Below are 23853 nucleotides of genomic sequence, written 5' to 3'. Positions count from 1 at the left end.
GGAAGAGAAAAGGTAAATTGTCACTCCATGCAGATGACAGGATACTATGTATAGAAAACCCGAAGGACTCCACACAAAAACTATTCAAACTGATCAACAATTCAGCAAAGTAGCAGGATACAAGATTAATATTCAGAAATCAGTTGCATTTCTGTATACTAACAATGAAATATTAGAAAAGGAAAAAAAAATTAATGGATAGAAGTAGAGACTCTCATACAGGGTGAAGTAGGTCAGAAAGAGAAAGACAAATACCATATGATATCACTTATATCTGGAGTCTAATAGATGGCACAAATGAACCTTTCCACAGAAAAGAAAATCATGGACTTGGAGAATAGACTTGTGGTTGCCAAGGTGGAGGGGGAGGGAGTGGGATGGACTGGGAACTTGGGGTTAATAGATGCAGACTATTGCCTTTAGAATGGATAGGGAATGAGATCCTGCTGTATAGCACTGGGAACTATGTCTAGTCACTTATGATGGACCATGATAATGTGAGGAAAAAAAATGTATACTTGTATACGTAACTGGGTCACCATGCTGTACAGTAGAAAATTGACAGAACGAACACTAAACCAGCTGTAATGAAAAAAAAATTAAAACCACTAAAAAAATTTAAAAATCTTTTAAAATTGCAACATCAAAAATTAAATACCTAAGAATACCAAGGAGATAAAAGGCTTATACACTGAGAACTGTAAAATATTAATCAAGGAAATTAAAGAGGATTCAAAGAAGTGGAAAGATAACCCATGATCCTGGATTGGAAGAATTAATATCATTAAAATGGCCATACTACCTAAAGCAATCCTCAGATTTAATGTGATCCCTATCAAACTACCCATGACATTTTTCACAGAACTAGAACAATCCAAAAATTTATATGGAACCGTAAAAGACTCAGAATTGCCAAAGCAATACTGAGGAAAATAAGACAAAGCTGGAGGCATAACTCTCCCAGACTTCAGACAATACTACAAAGCTACAGTAATCAAGACGGTGTGGTACTGATACCAAAACAGACATATGGATCAATGGAAGAGAATGGAGAGGCCAGAAATAAACCCAGACACCTAAAGTCAATTAATCTTCAACAAAAGAGGCAAAAATATAAAATGGGAAAAAGTCTCTTCAACAAGTGGTGCTGGAAAAACTGGACAGCTGCATATAAATCAATGAAACTAGAACATACCCTCATACCATGCATAAAAATAAACTCAAAAGGGCTTAAAGACTTAAGGTAAGGTACCATAAAACTCCTAAAAGAGAACATAGGCAAAACATTCTCTGATATCAACCATACAAAGGTTGGTCTCCTAAGGCAATAGAAATAAAAACAAAAATAAACAAATAGGACATAAATAAACCAATGGGACAAGGTTTTGCACAGCAAAGGAAACCATAAAAAAAAAGACAAGCTACAGAATGCAAATGGTGCAACCAACAAGGCCTTAATCTCCAAAATATATAAACAACTTGTATAACTCAACAGCCCAAAAAAAAAAAAAAAAAAAAAAACCCAAATGAAAAATAGACAAAAGACCTAAACAGATATTTCTCCAAAGAAGACATAATGGACGGCCAACAGGCACATGAAAAAATGCTCAACATCACTAATTACTAGAGAAATGCAAATCAAAACTATAATGAGATATCACCTCACACCAGTCAGAATGGCCATCATTAACAAGTCTACAAATAACAAATGCTGCAGAGGGTGTGCAGAAAATGGAACCTTCCTACACTGTTGGTGGGAATGTAAATTAGCACAACCACTATGGAAAACAATATGGAGGTACCTCAGAAAACTAAATATAGAAGTACCATATGATCCAGCAATCCCACTCCTGAGCATATATCCTGACAAAACTACAATTCAAAAAGATACATGCACCTCTATGTTCATTGCAGCACTATTCACAGTAGCCAAGACATGGAAACAACCTAAATGTCCATCAACAGATGAATGGATTAAGAAGATGCAGTACATATACACAAAGGAATACTACTCAGCCATAAAAAAGAACAAAAGAATGCCATTTGCAGCAACATAGATGCAAATAGAGATTATCATACTAAGTGAAGTCAGAAAGAGAAAAACAAATACCATATGATATCACTTATATGTAGAATCTAAAATGTGGCACAGATAAACCTATATACAGAGCAGAAACAGACTCACATACATGGAGAACAGACTTGTGGTTGCCAAAGGGGGAGGAGGATGTGGAGTGGTCTGGGAGTTTGGGGTTAGTAGATGCAAACTGTGACATTTAGAATGGATAAGCAATGAGGTCCTTCTGTATACCACAGGGAACTATATCCAATTGCTTGTGATAGAACATGACAAAAGATAATATGAGAAAAAATGTATGTGCGTGTGTGTATGACTGGGTAACTTTGCTGTAGAGCAGAAATTGACAGAACATTGTAAATCAACTATAATTTAAAAATTAAAAAATAAAACATGCAAAAAAATAAGGGAAAAAAAAGAATCCTTGGCTATAATACATTCTTACTCTATTCCAATGAGTCTGTAAATTTAACTCCATTTTCATCTTCTAAGAAAACCTCTGGAGTTCTGAACTATTTGGAATTAGGCCTAAGTTTAATATAGAAACTTCTGTACAAATGGCACCTCAGGAATTTTTGTGTCATCTTTGAGTGAGTACATAGAAGTCCTCACTAAAATAAATAAAACTAGAAAACACTGCCACTTAAATACATGGAGAGACAGTTAACATACATGTTTGGAAGACCCAATATTGTCAAGACAGCAATTCTCCCCAAATTGATCTATAAATTCAAAGGAATCCCTGTTAAGACCTTTGCAAGCTTTTCACGGCAATCAACAATTGCGTCCTAATATTCATATGGAAATGTAAAGGACCTAGAATAGCTAAAACAATTTTGAAAAAGAACAAAGTTGAAAGATTTATACTAGCTGATTTCAAATTTTATTATAAAGACAATAATAAGACAGTGTAGTATTAGGGTTAGGACAGGCATATAGATCAATACAACAGAATTCAGAGTCCAAAAAGTAACTTTATATTTATATTGACTTAATTTCAACAAACCTGCCAAGAAAAGCCAATGAGAAAGGTAATCTTTTCAACAAATAGTGCTGGGGCTATTGGATATCTGTATTTTTTAAAAAAGGAATTTAGAATCTTACTTCATATCATACACAAAAATTAACTGAGAATGGATCATTGATCTACACATAAGAGCTAAAACTATAAAGCTTCCAGAAAAAAAATAAGAGAAAATCTTTGTGATCTTGGTCTAGGTAGAGTTAGTTATTAAGTTCAACACTAAAAGCGCAATCTTTAAAGAAAAAAATAATAAACTACACACCATCAAAACTAAAAACTTTTGTGTTTCAAAAGTCACCATTAAGAAAATTAAGAGGCAAAACCAAACAGTGAGAAAACATTTGCAAGTCATATTTCTAACAAGAAACCGGTACCCAAAATATACTAAAATATATATTTTTTTAATAGACATTTCATCAAAGAGATACAAATCACCTTAACCACCATAACATTTTGGAAGAAACAAACTATAAAAAATCAATGTTATATAAAATATAAAATTTTTAATAATTCAACTGTATCAATGAAATTAAATATATAAATTCTTAAAATGGTTAATAATTGACACTCTCTTTATAGTTTGACTTACTATACCACATAGTAACATAATATTTTATGAGGCTAGACCAACAATGACTTTTAAAAAAATGTTAGCAACACAGAATGAGATTTAATGGGAAAAAAATGTAGCTCCTTAGAAATTTAGTTGCTTTGATTTTCCTTATATTAAAGTTTAGTGAGTATCAAGAGAAATTTTAAAGTTAATTTGGAGAAGAAATAACAATATGACCCAAAGTAAATAATTCTCTTTCTCTCTTATGTACAGTATATGCCATATACTTTCTTAACTCAGTTTTGAAAATATATTTCAAAAGACCTCCAGGTCTACAAATAGTTTGCTAAAACCCTGGCCCACCTCAGCATTATCATCACAAAGAGAATAAATTCTGTGGTAGAGACTATCTGAGGTATGTGTGCGTGTGAAGTTATTTTTATTTTTTTTATTTTTTTATTTTTTATTTTTATTTTTTTGTCTTTTTGCCTTTTCTTGAGCCGCTCCCACGGCATATGGAGGTTCCCAGGCTAGGGCTCCAATCGGAGCTGTTGCTGCCAGCTTATGCCACAGCCACAGCAACACGGGGATCCAAGCCACATCTGCAACCCACACCACAGCTCACGGCTGCGACCCACACCACAGCTCACGGCAACATCGGATCCTTAACCCACTAAGCAAGGCCAGGGATCGAACCCGCAACCTCATGGTTTCTAGTCGGATTTGTTAACCATGGAGCCATGACGGGAACTCCAAGATATTTTTAATTTTCATGAATATTTTATGTGCCCTTCTCTTGATATAAGCATTATTTAGATCCTCAACTTCCTCCCTGTTAGTGATAATGGTTAAACATTAAACTTTTTTTGCAACTTTTTACTTAAAATTGATCACGTTGAAGTGTATAGTTCAGTGGTGTTCAGTACCTTCACAACATTGTGCATCACCATCTACTTCTAGACCATTTCCATCATTCCAAAAGGAAACCCCATAGCTGTTAGCAGGCCCTCTCAACTCTCACCTACACCCCAAGGCCTGACAACCATTAATCTACTTTAGTCTCTAAGAATTTACCTATTATGGACATTCCAATAAATGGAATCATGCAATATGTGGTCTACAATACCTTACATTTTACAGCACCTTGTTTCACCGTACTTTAATTTTTTAAGAGGTAGATGTGAAAGGCCACTTTCTTTATTTTTTTTAATGACTTTAACTTAAAAGAATAGAGCCACTTTTTAGTTAAATGAAATATTTTCAAATCACAGCTATTTTCAAAAGTAGCCAGTACTTATAAAGCATGTGAACCTGGGTAACGTATTCAACCCTCTGAGCATCAGTTTTTTATCTATAAGGCTACATAACATTAGCAATCTTTTAGGATTATCCTAAAGACTAGAGATGTTTGTGCTTAGCACAAGCCAGAGGCAGTACCCATTATTACTTCACAAAGATTGTCTAACTACCATCATCATTTTAATTTGACACTCATCTGTTTACACTATGCTATATTCTAGTGAAAAGAATGATGACCTAGGAATCAAGAAACGAGGACTCCAGACCAACCTCTACCATTAACTAGTATAAATGCATGTCCTTACCACTTTGATGCCTGGTTTCATCATCTGGAAATTAAGAAATTAGTCTAAAAAACTAGTCTCCATTTGATCCCTACAGTCCTTCTCCAAACAAAACATATATAATTGCACAAGACAGATGCACTATATAGTAATTATTCCCTTTTCCTAAACAAGAGCAACACATCCCAAGGGGTATCTGAGATAACTTTTTAAAGTGGGAGAATACATTAAAATGTTTATTATTATTTACCTAAAAATAAATAAAATCTCCAGTGTTTACTATGCAGATTGAAAGTAGTATATTCACAGAAAGCCAAATGATCAAGTGCCATGTATCCTATGAGGTATGAGAAAGGAAGAGTGGAAGTTTATCTACATAGAAAAATGGGTTGAGAGTGGTACTCATATTTCTCCGTTCACTTGAAGCATCTTGAAATGCATTGTAATCTGTTCTGAAACAACTACCATCCTGAGGTTAGAAAGAAATGACACATTGGAAGTGTGATTATTTTTCTGGCCATGCTCTCTATTTGAGTTCTAGACATTGGTCCAGATATCTTCTAACCTTCTATCATAAGCTATACAACTTCCTTATCTGACCTCAATATTCTCATCATAAAATCAACACTTGTAGGCTTTTAGACTCCACTACTCATTACCAACCTTAGCATTCTATACATATAATTTATTTCTATATTCACTCACCATTGTGGAGTAACAGTTCAAGTCATGAAAGTGGAAATGAGAATTGATTTCTTATACTGAATATTGCTTCCTATGTATTACCATGCATAACGAGTATGTTTTCTGTAAATTCATTTTATAATCTAAATTATAATAAAATGGAAATATCAATGTCTTAGTCAACCTATGTTACTTTGACATTTTAGTCCCATTTTATTTTCCTTAATATAATAATATAAATTTTTTTTCACAACTTTTTTTCACAAATAAAGCAATTCAATAAACTGGGCCATTTGAGAATCTGGAATTAACTTTTTAAAAGGTACTCAATTCTACCATTCACACTATACTATATTACCTTTAAAAAGCAATCTTTACTCTAGTTCCATACCCCAGGGTAGTTTTATAAGTAAGTTAACTTAAAATAAATTCCTTTTAGGACATCTGAATTTTAGAAGGGATCCAACATGGACTACCACACATCACCCAAGATTAAATAATATGAGAAATATTTGTTATAAAAATATCCTCTTAGACGCCTTTTCATGGCCTGGTAATTTAAAGATTGTCAAGGTATTTACTCCTAGCAGCAAATTCAACACTGAATGTCAACAGAAAATTTAAAGTCATATGTAAATATCCTAAATTCCTGCTTCATACATTTAAAAGATAAATTCCATCCTTACTAAAGTAATGTTACAATCATTACTATTTCATATGGTCTCCATTTATACCCATCTCAAAGAATTTATAATAATGATTAAATATTTAAAGAGAAAACAGCAGTCTCTCAACAAGTTAAATGGAATCCTACCTCTAGATTAGCCAGATTGTGAGGTCCATGTGGACAGGGCTTTTTCTGTTTTGTTCATTGCTGTACTCCCATCACCAAGAACATGTTTGACTAATAGTAGGTGTTTAATAAGTGAATGAATCTTCTGAACCTGACTGTTCTATTGCTTCAGACATAACATTCAGGTGCTGTTAAAACCAGACTATACTCTGGGCCTAGAAGAGTTGAATGTCCTAACCATGTGTCTAGGCCCTACAAATGCCCTGATTCAGAAAAAAAAAAAATAATAATCTCAGAAGCTCCCTAAAAAGGACTGAGAGAAAAGAGATCATATCAGGGCCTCCTCCCTACCAACTCTCAAAATATACTTTATACACACTAAATTAAGGTAAACCTTTAAGGCTTAAAAAGACTCTATTCCACACTTCCACTTGAATCAGAATTCATACATTCACTCATTTGGCATACTAATCCATTCTTACGATTTTTCTTTCTCTCTTACTTCTCTACCTACCTCTGAATCCTTCTGTTCCACATCTAATCTTGGCTTTTAATGACTTTCTAAATGACTTTCCAACCATAGTGCAAAGTTTCCATGGCTAAAACTAAAAACCCTACCTTCCACCTCCACTGTACAATGCTTTACAGGGTTTCACTTCCCCATTTTTCCTTCTTAGCAGATAGTACTGGTAAGCCATCTTTCATAAAATCCTGAAACCTAGAATTTATCTCAGTGTCTGTATTTCCATTAACAATGATAACAGCAGCTAACTTTTATTGAGAACTCACTAAGTGCCAGGTACTTCATATAGGTTATTTCAACTACTCATCACAAAACACAAGAGAAAACACAACCATTCCCTTCACATTTTTCAACTGAAGAAACTAAGGGCTTATCACTTTCTCCAGATCATACAGCACATAAATAGCAGTACTGGAACCTAGAAGACTGTGTTTTAAAATACTATGCCACATTACCTCTCACATAATTATCTACAAAGTCATCTGATTAATTTTCTAAAATAGAGCCCCAAATTATTTCTTCCTTTCTCTTCCAAGCATTAAAAACTCCAGTCCAGGATCTGATTTTTATAAATCAGGTTAACAATGTAAGGTAAAAGAATACTTTTTTAAAACTACTTTTAAAAGACCTATATTCTAGTTTTGACTTCATCACTATGGGACTTCTGACAGGTTATTCACACTCCCTGTACCTCAATTCCTTACATTGAAAATTAAGACAATTAAGATGATAAGATCTGCTTTACTCAACATTATTTTTATTTTTTGAGGTGAAAAAAAAAAGCCATAAAAGCAATTTGGGAAGTTGAAAATTCTATACAAGTATAAAAGTAGGCCAATAAGTCAACAACTTTTCTAGCCTCTCAGGCTTATTTTTGTAAATAATGAACTGCTATCATAATTCTCTCTTGCCATTAAACTATGTAACTATTTTGTCCTGGCTATTATCCACATGAAATGCAAACTTTTGCCTCTTAAAAAATGTCCATCCAACTTACTGTAGACCTGTTCTAACCAAACTTGTATTTTCTCTGTTCTTTCTAGCCACAAACTGACTGCCCATCTAGCCCAGTAATGTTACAGTCTTCTAAATTTTTCTAGTTAATCCTCATTTGCTCCTAAACCTTTCAAATATTCCCTGACAATTCATATGCCACATCAAACTGACTTCAGCTTGCTTTTCTAGGGAACTTCCAAACCCCTTCCCCATTAAAAAAAAAAAAAAAAAAAAAGGCTTTTTTTTCCTCCATACCTTAATCTTGCTTAAATCTCCATTCTCCAATTCCTATGTATAGTTTCTCTGTCTCATCTAGGAAACAATAATTCTCTGACATTCTTGACACCCTTTATTCCGAGTACCCACAGAATCCTAATTTATGTATCTATTCAAGCTTGGGGATACAGACAAATCCTTTACTCTTATTTTTGTAAAATAACTCCACTTCAATGTGTAAAGAGATGCCTCTACCTTTAAGCAGGCAAGCTAATTAAAATGCTTTCCTCTTTTTCTCCTCTCTGACACTGCCCCAGCCTTTTATTTAGGCTCCATTCTTGGTGGTGACTCCTGCACTAGTCTCACCTCCCTGCTCCCTCCCTGCCCAAGTCTGACATCCTGAGAAGTAGGCATGCTCAGTAGCCACAGCCAATTCTGGGATACAAACTGGAATCTTTTGCAGCTTTTGAGCCCGGCAGGAGAGATAAGGCCCTAAAAATACAGTGGCCCAGAATTTGCTCACTCCCCCTGGAGAATCATTTGATTGAAAGATGTGTTCAAAGCCTAGGAATGGACTCAGATATGGAGAGCTTGCTGCCAGTCCCTAGCCTGCAAGGTGGGTCACCAGCCTAAGCAACAGACAGCTGAGAACAGCCCCTCAGCCTGGTTTGGTGCAGAACACAGATCTGCTGTCCTGATCTGTGATAGCACCGATAGATGGCTGGAAGCTAGTGTTTGGCATCTCTGTTGCGTCAAGAAAACACTGTTATTTTTCTTTTCTTCCCTGAACACAGCAACATCAGCTGCTCTAGGCTGAGAAAGAAGATGCTGCCTAAAGATCTATAAAGTCTGTGAGCCAGCCAGAGATTGTAGGAAAGAGAGGCAAATTAACTATTCACCTAAGAATCAGATCTAGGGAGACAGCTTACAGCCCATAAATAAACATTTGGCTATTTCCAAATGAGTTCGGGAGCCTTTCAGATGCTCACATCTGAATTGTGTGCCTGTCCCCACCAAAATGCATACCGTCTTTGTATGTGAACCATGACACATTTTCTTTTGAGAGAAACTGACAACACACACACACACACACACACACACACACACACACACACACACACACTATCCTTCTGTTCTCTTTTCCCCTGGTTTCTGCAGAGACTAAATCTCTAGAGCTGCAACAGCAGCAGATTCCCTTACCTCACTGTCAGGGGAGTGAGGGATTGGGAGGAAATTTATCACAGAAGAAATACGATAGAAAGGGGCTTTTTTGCAGGGGCTTGACTGCACAGCCTAACAGAGAGACAGGCAGTAACAGACAGGGAAAGAGACACACAGCTGCCCCTGCTGCTAAACCTAGCCATCTCTTCAAACAGCAGCAAACATGAGACATTTCATCACCGTAGTGCATCCATATTGAGAAGGGGGAAAAGAATCATGTGCTTTGCATTATGCATTTCAGTCACCCAAGATGGGAGGAGACCCCTGTCCATATGTCGTGGGAGCTATCCACCACCCCAAAAGTACACTTGCTGAACCTGGCTAGCAGACCGCTTGCCTGACAGGTTTTGCTGCAAACGCTGTTAATCTACGTGACAGCAGGTTGTCTCTTACCGTAGGCAGCAGCGGCTCCATTTGGGCTCCCTGGTCTTTAATCTCCATGTTTTGTAATGCCTCTGGAATAAGCACCTTTCTCTGCAGTATCTTCAATGTCTTACACTCAGCCCGGCACTCGCTCTGCTTAGTATTCGGATCAGGTAGCTCTGAAGCAGGAGGCAATTGCACACTCCAACTCACCAGAGTCACATGGCTCCTACTCACTCGGGCTGCTGGCCAGGTTTTGCACTGAATGCCTTGGATCCCTGGGCCGGTGAGAGAGATTTCCCAAGCCCTGTATCACTGCTCACACCTGGCTACTGATATAAAGTACAGCCTGCAATGCTGCAAGTCTAGTGGACGTTAAGAATCTCACCTAAGATGCTAACTTCTTACACGGACTAGTCCAAGGTGGACTCCAACCAGCTCACCAGATTTTGACACTTTTGAGGCAATTCACTTCATTCCCAGAAACCCACAGAAGACAAAATTCAAACAAAATGACGTTAATAAGTTTTACTAGGTATCCTGCTCTTAGTACCTGGGGGATCTTCAAAAACAGATAAAATGACATCCAAATTGATATGTCTTAGTAAGATCAAATTATGCACACACACAAAAAAAAAAAATCAGCATTTTTTTTCCTTTTTTTTTTTAATCTTTTGTCCTTTTTTTTAGGGCCACACCCACAGCATATGGAGGTTCCCAGTCTAGGGGTCTAATCGGAGCTGTAGCAACCAGCCTACGCCAGAGCCACAGTAACGCCAGATCTGAGCCACGTCTGCGACCTACACCACAGCTCATGGCAACACCGGATCCTTAACTCACTGAGCAAGGCCAGGGATCGAACCCACAACCTCATGGTTCCTAGTCGGATTCGTTTCCGCTGTGCCACAATGGGAACTCCCAAAAATCAGCATTTAAATCATTGTTAATTTAATAAGAATTAGGTAGACACTTTCAATATTTTAATTGTGAGAAACAGATAAATCACACACTATTACAAATAAAATATATTTTCTATAATTTCCCATCAAAAATAACAGTAAGGAATATTTTGATGGTAGCAATCATCAAGATATTAAAGAACTTTGAAAAGAATGAATCTAACAAGAGTAGCCCGGGGACATACCCTTTCGCTTTATAAGTCTCAGCAAAAGAGAGGTGAAAGATTCTATAATCCACAAAAGAGAAGCTCTTTGGTAGGAAAAGTTGTTGATAATGGTTATTGAGTGACTATACATATTTCCTAAACTAATTAAGCCATGTGTTACTGGACCCAAGTAAGATTATGGAGATAAAATTATTGATAGTTTGTTTTAAATAAGAAAAATTTCACTAGTTTTTTAAAACCCTTCATCAGCATGAGTAAATATTAAATTATTTTCAGCAACACATGAAAATTTTCCACACTGCTCATCATAGGTAGAATTATAGATAACATATCTGTTTTCCTTCTCAATACAATTCCTTATAATACCAACTTCTATTATTTTTATTATAAGAAAATATTTTTATTTTTTAAACCATAATAATTAATACAGTTGAGTGGCAACTTTGTACACAGCACATTGAGATGATTCCAAGGACTTAAAGAGCAAGATATCTGATCAGGAATTTACTAATTTGAAGCTGAAGTTGACTTTCTACCATGAACTGATGAATAAAAGCTCCCTGCTCACTCGAATGACCATAATAGGTAATCACGTACAAGTGATTAGAATAAAAATACCTTCTCTTTAGAAAGATTATTTCTATCACATTAGGAAACTCTAAGTCACCCAGTTTATATTTGGTCAAAAAGAATTTAAATATAACTAGGAAAAAGTCTGATTCTTTACTCTACGAGTCAAAATAAAAGCAAGACAGTATTTTTAAGCTACTTTTAATATTTTCCTACAATGTGTTTAGTAAATCATATAGGTACTTTGCTGAAACAACCATTTCTTGAGAGCTTACTATATGCTAGAGCTACTATTTCTACCAGTATAATAAGACATACCCAGAGTTTCAACAGCAGATATTCTACTGCTAAGATTGAGAAGGCCCATATCCCTAAAGGTCTCTGATCCAAGATGTTAAATGCTAGCCTAGAGAAAACAAAGTGGAGAAAGAGAAAGTGATCCTCATTTAATCCACTATTTCTATTTTACAACTCCAGACTTTAAAATTAAGATCTATAATCTGAGAGAATACATCCACATACTAAACAAGCACCAATGAAGGAAATAAATATTGATAAATTCTGGGAAGAAACTCATTGTTAGGTAGTAGAATTTTTACTGGCAAAACCATAGGATTTAATACGTAGGTCCCTATAGATCAAATTCTCATTGATTTTTCCAACTCAGGAGGTAAAGGGAACAGAAAGTAGGGAAGAGGAAATCCAAATTGCATGACCAGATTTTTTTCAACTATAAATTGTCTGCCTTGGAGATCCTGATATGTCCTTGGTGGAAACTAGGAGAGGAAGTAGCTGGGAATATACTTTTTGAAAAATGCTCCCAGGTACTTTCATATTTCTCCAAGTCCAGAGCTCTTTCCACTATAGTCCAGCCTTCTTGTGTCCCAGAATATTAAAAATGCGTTCCTATTTAGCCTGATCTTATTTAGAAATCCAGTGAGATTTTTATTAGTAAAAATTGATAGTCATAATTTCAAATACCAAATTAAGTACTGAAAGACTGAATTTATCCAAGGAACTGAATGTTCCAGACATTACTGGGATGAGACAATCATCTGACTTTAATTCAGTCAGTCCTACTATGTGCGAGGCACTGTGCTACTGATGCTATTTCCTATTATACCCAGCAATATTTAAGTGGCATTTTCTTCTCTGATGAATGAAATAAAAGCAGTGATCAGCCACAAGCCAACCATAGTGACAGAGAAGAATTACAGAAAGTACCAAACAGAAGAGCCACCTTCCTCTCCACTGCCCATGTTGTAGCCAGCAGGAAAGGAAAACAACCGCCATGGTGTGCTTCCTTCCTTGATCTGTCCTGCATCCTGGGACTCTCGCTGACCTTGATTTTTAATAGTCCCCTAGGTATGGAAGTCAGCATGCATCCAATATCCTTTCAACTCCTACTTCCTTTTGCTGTTTTAAGCCCTGGGGATTAAGACATGCACATTAATACAATGTTTATTTTAGAAAAGAAGCTACCTAATAGTAGTTGTATTTGAAAAAGACACTGGATTCTAAAGGTTATTGCCTACTCTAGTATTTCAGGAAAATATTAGCAGTATTGGGTTTCCAGCTTGGATCTCAATGTCCTTTGCTTTGATCCTTTTTAGTATAAAAGAGCTGGACTTTAGATAGGTAACAAGATCAGAAATATATTCTGAACATTAATATTATACTGGTGATAATATTACTAACTTCAGATTACTATTTCAAAAACTACTTTTCACATATATAAAATATTATAGCACTGATTATATTATTACTTATGCGTTATCTCTTTGTACTTCTTTTGGGACTTATAGACATGTTCTGAACAACCTAAGGCATACTATGTACATTTGGCAGAGTTATCAATTCAAAAGAATTTAGTTGAATTTAACAAACTCAAGAAATAACAAAAATGCTCTTTCTTGACAGCTTTTAAAATGATGACATTTGACTGCTGAGGGAAAGGGTAAGAATTCCCTCTCCCAAATCTGGCATACAATAAGGAACTTCATTGTATAGTACCAGAACTTAGAGGTAGCAAAAATTACTCCTTTTTACAGATGTTCTTGACCACCAACCTGATAATTCTAGCCATCAACTATTAGAAAAGGAAAATATGGAGTTCCCATCATGCCGCAGCAGAAACGAATCTGACTAGGAACCATGCGGTTGCGGGTTCCATCCCTGGCCTCACTCAGTGGGTTAAGAACCGGTGTTGCCATGAGCTGTGGTGTAGGTCGAAGACGCGACTCGGATCTGGCATTGCTATGGCTGTGGCATAGGCCAGAGGCTACAGCTCCAATTAGATCCCCTAGTCTGGGAACCTCCACATGTCAGCGGTGCAGCCCTGAAAAGACAAAAAGATCAAAAAAAAAAAAGAAAAAGAAAAAGAAAAAAGAAAAGGAAAATGAAATAAGTAATTAGGAAGCCCATTCCAATGCTGAACAACAAAGAGTCCTTCTACATCCCATTTCTTAGTTCATGACTAGTTTTTCCAATCCTAAAGATTGGGACAAATACTTGATTTTCACTCTTTGCCCAGTTTACCTAGGGAACCCATGAAGGACTGCTCCCTGGGCTAAGTATTAGAGGGCAGCATCTTAATCCAATTTAATTCAATAAACATTTGAGTACCTATCACGTGCTAGCAACCTATACAGGAGCAAACAAGAACCCTGCACTCAAGAAGGTTGTATTTTAGAAAAGAAGAAATAAAATATCATTTGACAAGTGCTCAACTAAAAATAGGTGCAAAAAACAGAGGTAGACCAGAAGACAAAATGATTAACTTTTAATGGCATTTTTCTCACCCTTACTGTAGAGATTTAAAATCCTTAGGGAATTTTTTTTTGTGGAAAAAAAATCTAATTGTCCGTTACCTGTTATGTAAACAAGAAGGATATGCATGCCTCAACTTATTACTTCTCCAATTATCGGCCTTTAAGCCTAATTATCACTGTCTTTGTTAAATGATCCTGAATGTATCATTTCTATTCCTAACTTGAAAATAATCACTATCACACTTATTAAGAGATAATCGTACAGCTAAATAATCTTTAACTTGTTCTTTTTCATACCAAGTTATAAAGAATTACACTAAAATAATCATTATTCAGTGTCTCACATGTGAATTTTACTACATATTCTCAAATATGACAAAAAAGAAAAATATCTCAGAGTTTGCTATTGAATTTACAAAGTCAAAAAAGATGACAAATGTCATAAAGAAAAAGGGAAGAAAAATTATCAAAACTCTTTCTCACAGGAATTTCTCAGCTTCATCACGAGCAACCAAACTATTAGTGTTTAAACATATTTTATCCATGATATTCAGATATTTTATACATGGTCTTACATTAACAAAGAAACTGAACTTTTGTTCTAATCTTACTGTAATTTTCACAGTTTCACAATTCATAAGTCTTCCATTTTACTTACTACAAACAGATTTTTATAATGAAGAGAAACCCTATCTGAAACTTTAATTTGGGCAAACCATAAAATAATTTTTCTTGAATTGAATTTTCATTAGCCAGTTAAACAAAAAGATTTATTAAACGTCTATTTTGTACTATATGTTGGTACAAAGATAAATAAGATATGATCCTTGCCTCTCTAGAAAAAGAAGCAGATGATTGTTTCAAAGTACTATGGTGATAAGAGAATGATATGTCTAGAATATTAAAGGAGTATCTTTAGTGATACACTGCCTAACTAAGGATTAAGGGAGGAGATAAGTGTTGAACTAAAGGATGAGTCATGTTTAGCCCGGCAATCCAAAGTGAAATCACAAGTCATTCTATTCTGGAAGTATTTCAAAGTTCAAAGCAGTATAAAGATAAAAACGATAGGCATTCCTATTGCGGCTCAGTAGGTTAAAAACCTGATGCTGTCTCTGTGAAAATGCAGATCTGTGGCCTCACTCAGTGGGTTAAGAATCTGGTGTTGCTGCAAGCTGTGGTGTAGGCCACAGCTGCAGCTCTGATTGGACCCCTGGCCCGGAGAACTTCCATGTGCCATAAAAAGAAAAAAGAAAAAACAAAAAAAGATAAAAACTATAGACATTCATAATCCTATCGCTCAGAGATAATCACTGTCAACATTTCAGTATGTTTTATTCATGGGCTTCTTTTGAAAATTAGGGGGTAGAATGGTATTTACTTTTTTTTCATAACGGGTAAATACTTTAAAATCTTTTTTTTAATTTTATACACAATTTTAAAAGTTACTTTTCATTTACAGTTATTACAAAATACTGGCTCCGTTCCTCATGTTGTACAATACATTCTTGAGCATATCTTACACCTAATAGTTTGTACCTCCTACTTCTTGACTCCTTTATTGTCTCTTTCTCTCGCCACACTGGCAATCACTTGTTTGTTCTCTATATGTATGAGTGTGCTTCTTTTATATTCATTAGTTTGTATTTTTAGATTCCACATATAAGTTATGTCACACAGTATTTGTCTTTCTCTGTCCGACTTATTTCACTTAGCATAATGCTTTCCAAGTCCATCTATGTTGATGCAAATGGCAAAATTTTGTTCCTTTTTGTGGCTGAGTAGTATTCCATTATATATATATATATGTCACATCATCCTTTTTAAAAATTCTTTTTGGCTACATGCACGGCATGCAGAAGTTCTTAGACCAGGGATCAAACCTGCACCATAGCAGCAACCCAAGTCACAGCAGTAACAATGCCAGATCCTTAACATGCTGCACCACCTGGGAATTCCAATACCACATCTTCTTTATCCGTTCATCTGTTGACAGACACAGATTGTCAATAATGCTGCTATAAACATTGGGGTACATGGATTTTTTTGAATTAGTGTTTTTGTTTTTTTCAGGAATATACCCAGGAGTAGAATTGGTAGATCCTATGGTAGTTATATCTTTTGTTTTTTTGAGAAACCTCCATACTGTCTTCCTCAGTGGCTGTACCAATTTACATTCCAACCAACAGTGTATAAGGATTCACGTTTCTCCACATCCTTGTCAATATTTGTTATTTGAGTTCTTTTAGATGACAGCCATTCTGACAAGTGTGAGGTGAAATCTCATTGTGGTTTTGATTTGCATTTCTCTGATGATGAATGAGTTGAATATATTTTCATATGCCTGTTGGCTAACAGCATGTCCTCTTTTTAAAAATGTCTATTCAGTTCTTCTGCCCATTTGTTAAATTGGGTTGTTTGGGGGGTTTTTTTGTTGAGTTGTATAAACTTTTTATGTATGTTGGCTATTAATCCCTTATCACTCATATCAGTAGTAAATATTGTCTCCCACTCAGTAGGCTGTCTTTCTATTTTGTCAGTGGTTTCCTTTGCTGTGCAAAAGCTTTTAAGTTTAACTATACCAATTGTTTATTTTTGCATTTATTTCCTTTACGTTAGGAAACATATCCAAAAAATATTTCTGCAATTTATGTCAAAGAGTGTTATGGCTATACTTTCTTCTAGGAGTTTTATGGTATCCAATCTTACACTAATGTCTTCAAACCATTTTGAGTTTATTTTTGTGTATAATGTTAGAGAATGTTCTAATTTCATTATTTTACATGTAGCTGTTTTGTTCTCCCAGAACCATTTATTGAAGAGGCTGTCTTTTCTCCACTGTATACTCTTACCTCCTGTCATAGATTAATTGATCATATGTGCATGGGCTCATTTCTGGGCTCTCTATCCTGTTCCATCCATCTATGTGTGTATTTTTGTGCCAGTACTGTATTGTTTTGATTGCTATGGCTTTGTGGTATAGTTGGAAGTCAGGGAATGTGATTCCTCCAGCTCTGTTCATTTTTTTATTTATATCATTTTTTAATTTACAGCATTGGAATTGTCTATTATAAATATGAACAAAAGTCCTGATTAGGAAAAACATCCAAATGACCTTTAAGTTTGATCATTTATTGCTATAAAAATATATCTATCCTACTTCTCCCATGCTGCATCTGGAATGAGAGGAACTTTCAAAGCCTCTACTTGGGGATGGGACACAGTATTCTCTATTTTCAAATGCTATAGACCTATCTGAATTACCTATTGTTTTCTCTCTCTCCTCCAACCCTAAACAAATGCTCAACTAATGGATAAAGAATTCATGGCCCTCTCTCAAGGGTACATACTAGCAACTAAAGCTCTTGCTCTTTTCCAATTCCTTCCCCCCTGCACTCCAGAGAATCTTCTGCTATGGACAGCCTAGCTCTTCATCTTTTCTTACAATGCTTTATTTGGAAACTGTGTCCACCTAGGTTTAGGCTTCCAAAATATAAAAATTCACTTTTCTACTGAATCATTCATTCCTGAGATATTAAATGCCAATGATTAAATGAAAAAATACAAAACAATTAAGTAAATATAGGAGGAAAAAACTGATTAAGATAAAAAAAGGTTATCTTGGAGTTCCCGTCATGGTGCAGTGGTTAACGAATCCGACTAGGAACCATGAGGTGGCGGGTTCGGTCCCTGCCCTTGCTCAGTGGGTTAAGGATCCGGCGTTGCCATGAGCTGTGGTGTAGGTTGCAGACACAGCTACAGCTCTGATTCGACCCCTAGCCTGGGAACCTCCATATGCCCCAGGAGCGGCCCAAGAAATAGCAAAAAAAAGACAAAAAAAAAAAAGATTATCTTGCTTCAGTATTATTAAAATTAGGCAAAACTGATCAAATGAAAATTCTTTTATTTCTGGTAAGAAAATTAATTTTAAGTGTTTGAATCCAATGCCATTTCTCAGGAATACATTCATCTCATCAATCAATAGAAATACATTTTAAAATTCATGTATTTATTTATTACATAGACATTTACTAAATACCTCCTATGGGCCAATATTGTGTTAGGAACTGGAAATCCAAAGTCTCTGACCCAAGGACCTCACAGTCTGGAAGAGAGACAAACACTCAGACATTTCTAAGGTTAGTGTGACAGATATATGAACGAAAAAAAAGGGCACCTAATCCAGACAGGCAGAAGCAGGGGGAATTCGGGGAGACTTCCTAAGGGAAATGATATCTGACATAAACTGTGAGGCATACAGAAAGGTTTGCCATATTTTTAAAAAGGTTAGGAGTACATTACGAGTGAAGAGAATAGCATATACAACAAATGTATAGAAAGCATTGTTATGTTCACATTGCATACATGTATAAATAGTAACTGTTGCTCAATGTAGGATTCAATAGCAAGGATGGATTGGAGTTTGGAGTTTGTTTCTAGGTTTTTTTGTGGGTATTTTGCTTCTGTTTTTTGTTTTGGTATTTAAAGCTGATAGTCCCTATACTAAGACTGAATAATTAACAGAGGCAAAGAAACCAAATATAAACTTGATCTGCTGCAAATGTTATTTAAATTGGACATTAAACTATGATCAGAAGCATGTTTTTTCAAATAAAATTGATAATAGAGTTAATAGAAGAATTAATGCAATTCATATGACCTTGAAATCCACCCAGAAAATACAGGTGTTATAACTTCACATACTCACAAACTAAGCAGTTTTCCATTTACTACATCATTAAATTTAGAGGCAAAGTAAACTCGGTAGAAATAATTTCATATAAGAATGATCAGTTAACAATTATCAAGAAAGCACATGCTTTATAGAGAAGTATTTCTTAAGTTTATCCAAGGGCAATTTACATCAGAATAACATTGAGTGCTTCTGAAAATATTTGATTCCTAGGTTCCGTCTCCAAAGATTCTAGGCCAGTAAATTGGGTTGAGGACAAGGAATCCTTATTTTTAACAAGAAACTCACACAGGTGATTTGAGCATCACCTATTTCAAAATTGATTGCCATACTTTATGTTTCTCTACCTTTGGTCCTTATCTTTCTTAAAAGAAAAACATCCCAATGTTTTAATATTATTGGCATTTAATATTATTAATATTTAATAATATTTAACAGCTTAAATATCTATAATGACTTAGCTGACAACACATAACACTATATATTAGGACAGATTCTAAATGTACTAACATAACATCCACTGTTTAAAAACAAAAACCTACCATTTATATAATGTTTACTACATGTCAGATACTGTGTCAAGAAGTTTGTACAATTATTTAATTTACTCTTCATGTCAACTCTGAGATATGCACATTTAACCTCTATTTACATATGATAATGCTGAAGTTGAGTGAAGTTAAATAACTTGCTGGAATTTACATAGCTATTAAATAGCATAGTCAGAATTCCAGGAAGGCTGTCTCCAAAGCATTTTCTTTTTGCATCATGCTGTAATTCATCTCTAATTTATCCAGGTTGCCAGATGAAATGTTTACCCCAATTCTAATCACCACAAAAAAGAATAAGAGCACCAGATACAAACTTGAAGTTGGTACCATGTACAGAAAAATTTTGAAGAGTAATAAACCTGGGAAGTTCCTTGTGGAGCAGCAGGTTAAAAATCTGGCATTGCTGCAGCTGTGGTGAGGGTTTTATCCCTGTTCTGGGAACGTCCATATGCCATGGGTGTGTCCAAATAAAATAAAATAAAACAGTAAATCTGATCAAGACAAAAATGAAGCATTTGTGTCACCAATGATGCATATAAATTCAGCCTCATATTTAGGCTTCTTTATGTTCATTCAGAAAAAAAACGAGTAGGAAGCATGTGATCCTGTGTCTTGATGAAAATAACTGGGGTGATAACTACTGTGTAAGGGTGAGAATTCCTACAGTGGCAATGCCCTGAGCCAGATGGCTTAAGTCTTTCTTTGACCAAATAATATATAGCATGCTTTCTCCATACTCTACTGTCACTTCTATAGACCTGATAACTCACAAATTTCAATAAATCCTGTTTTTGTGTTAAAGACAGTGAAATACTTAGCCAATTATTATTTTCTAAGGATAAAAAAGTTCATCAGTTTTTTTTGTTTTTTTTTTTTTAATATATGTGTCAAATGCCTCTTGTGTGCTAGCCACCATGATAGGTCCTTGACTAGAGCAAGATCTCTATCCTTAAAAAGCTCCTGGTCTAGAGGTGGTTCAGACATGAGAACAACTGCAATACAGCACCAAAGAGCCTATAATGTAGATTCAGTGGGAACACAGTGGAGGAGAAAACATTCTTATTGCGCTTTTAAATAAAGAATGATGGGTGATGTCTTCATAAGTCTTACTAGATCACAGACATTTTCTGTCTATTTAACCTTCATAGTAGCCCTATGATGTGGACACTTTCCCCATTTTACAGATAAGAACACTGAATTTTCCTGAATACTAGCAATCACAGAGCTAATAAATGGCAGGGCTGGAAGTTAGGTCAGGAATAGGGTTGGCTTCCCTGTGCTCCTTGACCACTACACTCTACTGTTTCTTACAATGGGCAAGGCATGAAATTGGAAATCTCCATCTCTAAGTAGTCCTGGAACCATGACAGAATACTCACCATAGTACTTTCTTTATTAGTTAAATGAGAGGCTGGACTAAGCGTGGTGTATTCTACATCAGCAAAATACTAAAACAGGTAAAACTGAGGTCTCTGACTCAAATTCAAATCCAGCAACGAATTGGTTGAAAAGCTTTTAGCAAGTCAGTCAATACTCTAAGCCTCAATATCCAAACTATTCTGTATGTTTTCACTAAAAATTTCTGGACTTACAAAGATGTCATATATTCATAAATCTCCAAAGAACATCAAAAAAGAAACTGTTCCAGCACCACACCTCCACACACTAACGTCTCAGTGTTAATCAGTCCAATGAGATAGCTATCTCTCCTACTTTCCTCAGCTACTCAGTCTTTGAAGAGTGTTCCCTCACTGACAAAACCAAATGTAAAAATACCAATGTGGTGTTCATTTGTGTATTCATCCATTCATTTATTCACTGACTCATGGTTTATAAATCAGCAGGTAGATTATGTGCTGTGATAAATTACAGATCACATTGTATGCTAAATTTAAAAAGCTGTATAAAGACATAAAAAAACATAAAGATAAATAAGACATAAAGCAAAAACCTCAGAGAGCTAACTTGGAAGTGAGGAAGACAAATATTCATTTAACATTCCATAGGAGACTTCTACAATATGGAATGGGTTCTAGGGGAGAAGAGAGTGAAAGAATTCCAGATGAGAGGAATACCATGGAACTCACAGTTATATGTGGATGAAACATGGGATATATAAAAGGAAGTGGCAGAAAAGTAGGAAGAAAGCGAAGACATGGACCAGACTATAAATGGCCCTTTGTGTCTTTCTCAAGAGATTGGACTTTATCCTACAGATGACAGGAAGCTCTTTAAGGATCTTGAGCAGAAAAGTGCTATGACAATACAAGCAATTTTTAAAAATCTATAACATGGAAGATGTTGGGGCAAGACTGGTGGCAGAGAGACCAGTTAGTAAGCTGATAAGAGATGGCCAAAGCCTGAATTATGATAGCTGCAGTAATGATGGGTAAAAGGAAGTACTTCCAAGAGACATATGAGGAAAAATATGCTGACTTAAATGATTATTCTGATGCAGAGGATGAAGAAGATAAATATGTCCAGGATTCCAGCTTGATGGATAGTGGTAATATTCAACATGTGGAAAACAGTAAAAGAAGCAGTTTTAGAGAACACCTTAAGAATTATATTTTGAAAATTATAACAAATAATTATATGGGTTAAGAACATAGACTTTCTACTCAGACGTGTCATTTAATATCTGTGTGACCTTGGGCCAATTTCTTAAACATCCTAAAGTCTCAGTTTACCCACCTGTCAAAACCAAGGTAGTAAAACAACCAACTCAGAATAGTTCTAAGGATTCAATCAGCTGCCACATATGAAGCACTTAGAGGAGAAGCAAGTAAATGGCAATTCCTCAACAAATAGTGTCTATTATAATAATTCCATTGAATTTGCTACGGGGGGAGAAGGTCTGAAAGCAGGTAAATATGAAAGAATTTGTCATATAGGCTTCTGACCATGAGAAGTTCTGAGTAGGATTATCTTTCTTTAAGAGGTTGCGTAGAGTTAAAATTCAATGAATAGATCTCAGAGGAAATATCAGTATTTCAAAGTCTTCCAGACTTTTCACTGATCCACTTATTATCCTAAATATTTGCTTCAACTATTGAGTCCCAGTTTATGACTCTAGAAACTTTTTTCCAATACATTAAACCATTTCCCAACCCTTTAGAAGTATCCTTATATTCAATATATTCTTGAAATTGCTTTTATTGGTATAAATCTGTGTTGACATTTTATTTGCCTATTTCCTCTAGAAAACTGTAATACCCTGCAAGAGCCTATAGGGTTACATATAAATTAAAAATGCTTCTTCAATGACACACAGATACCACCCATAATGGAGAAGTTATTGATGATTTCTATGTTCATGAACAATCTCAATTCCTGTTGAAGAGCTAGTAGGATGCATGAGCAGTGTCAGTCCCAGGGAAAAAAAAAATGCCAAAAACGGGTTTTGAAAAGGCCCATGTCCTTTGGCATCTATCTGGTGCACTATTTGCCACAATCTCAGTAATAGTCCTCCTATGTGCTAATCTAGTAGTCCATTGTATAGCTTTAAGGTTCTCATTTATTTAATTTTCAAAAAGTGCTTCTCTTTCAATATTTCCTTTCCACTTTACTGAGAATAAGAGGATGCCAGAGCTTCCTCAGGAAATAAAACTTGCTTTTCAGGCCTGAGGCAATGGCAATCACAAAGACAGGGATGTCTGCCCTCAAAAAATAATGGTGATGATGCAATATTCAACAAATGAGACAATGAAAACGATGAGAAAAGACTGAAGAGCAGCCAGGTTAACAGGTGAGTAGTTATTATACCCAAGATGTCACTGCTCTAACTCTACTTTTATGCCTGCTGAAACATTTGCAAGATCAGGAGCTTGATCCACACTGTGCCTTTTCGAAACACTTCTCACATTAATAAACAGATCTAAAAATGAAACTTGTGCTATTCAAACCCAAGTAAATTAAAATCACACAAAGCAGGAAAGAATACTTGTGAGATCAACACTTTGTTTTAATGTATAGTTTTCATAGTAAAATTACAGTTGAATATAAAAGCATAATATTCTCCCTCTCAGTAAAAACGATGTCTATAGAAAACAAACCTCTTCAGACTCTCTTTGAATTGAAGGGAGAATTATCCTAGTTACAATAAAATT

The 23853-nt window shown here is 35.4% G+C and overlaps 1 protein-coding gene across 34 annotated transcripts in view; it reads right to left on the bottom strand.

The window, feature by feature from the left end:
• The window catches only part of SLC4A10 (solute carrier family 4 member 10), a 428088-nt gene that overhangs the window by 299332 nt on the left and 104903 nt on the right, over positions 1-23853 (bottom strand). For 22 of the 34 annotated variants that reach the window (XM_085001248.1, XM_085001240.1, XM_085001257.1 and 19 more), the window contains exon 1: positions 10064-10214. The exons of the other annotated variants lie outside the window; for them this stretch is intronic. Coding sequence is in view for 10 of the 22 variants with exons in the window: in XM_085001250.1 (XP_084857376.1) it covers positions 10064-10111 (48 nt within the window). In the remaining 12 variants the exon portion in view is untranslated. Of the gene's footprint in view, positions 1-10063; positions 10215-23853 lie in introns of those variants that run through there. 34 annotated transcript variants of the gene reach the window in all.

Source organism: Sus scrofa, chromosome 15 (assembly GCF_054392235.1).
Source record: "Sus scrofa isolate SSC_HxYL_T2T_F1_AM1 chromosome 15, Sscrofa_HxYL_maternal_Yorkshire_Landrace_v2.0, whole genome shotgun sequence".
NCBI classification, from domain to species: domain Eukaryota; kingdom Metazoa; phylum Chordata; class Mammalia; order Artiodactyla; family Suidae; genus Sus; species Sus scrofa.
This window is presented reverse-complemented; position numbering and strand designations above follow the sequence as displayed.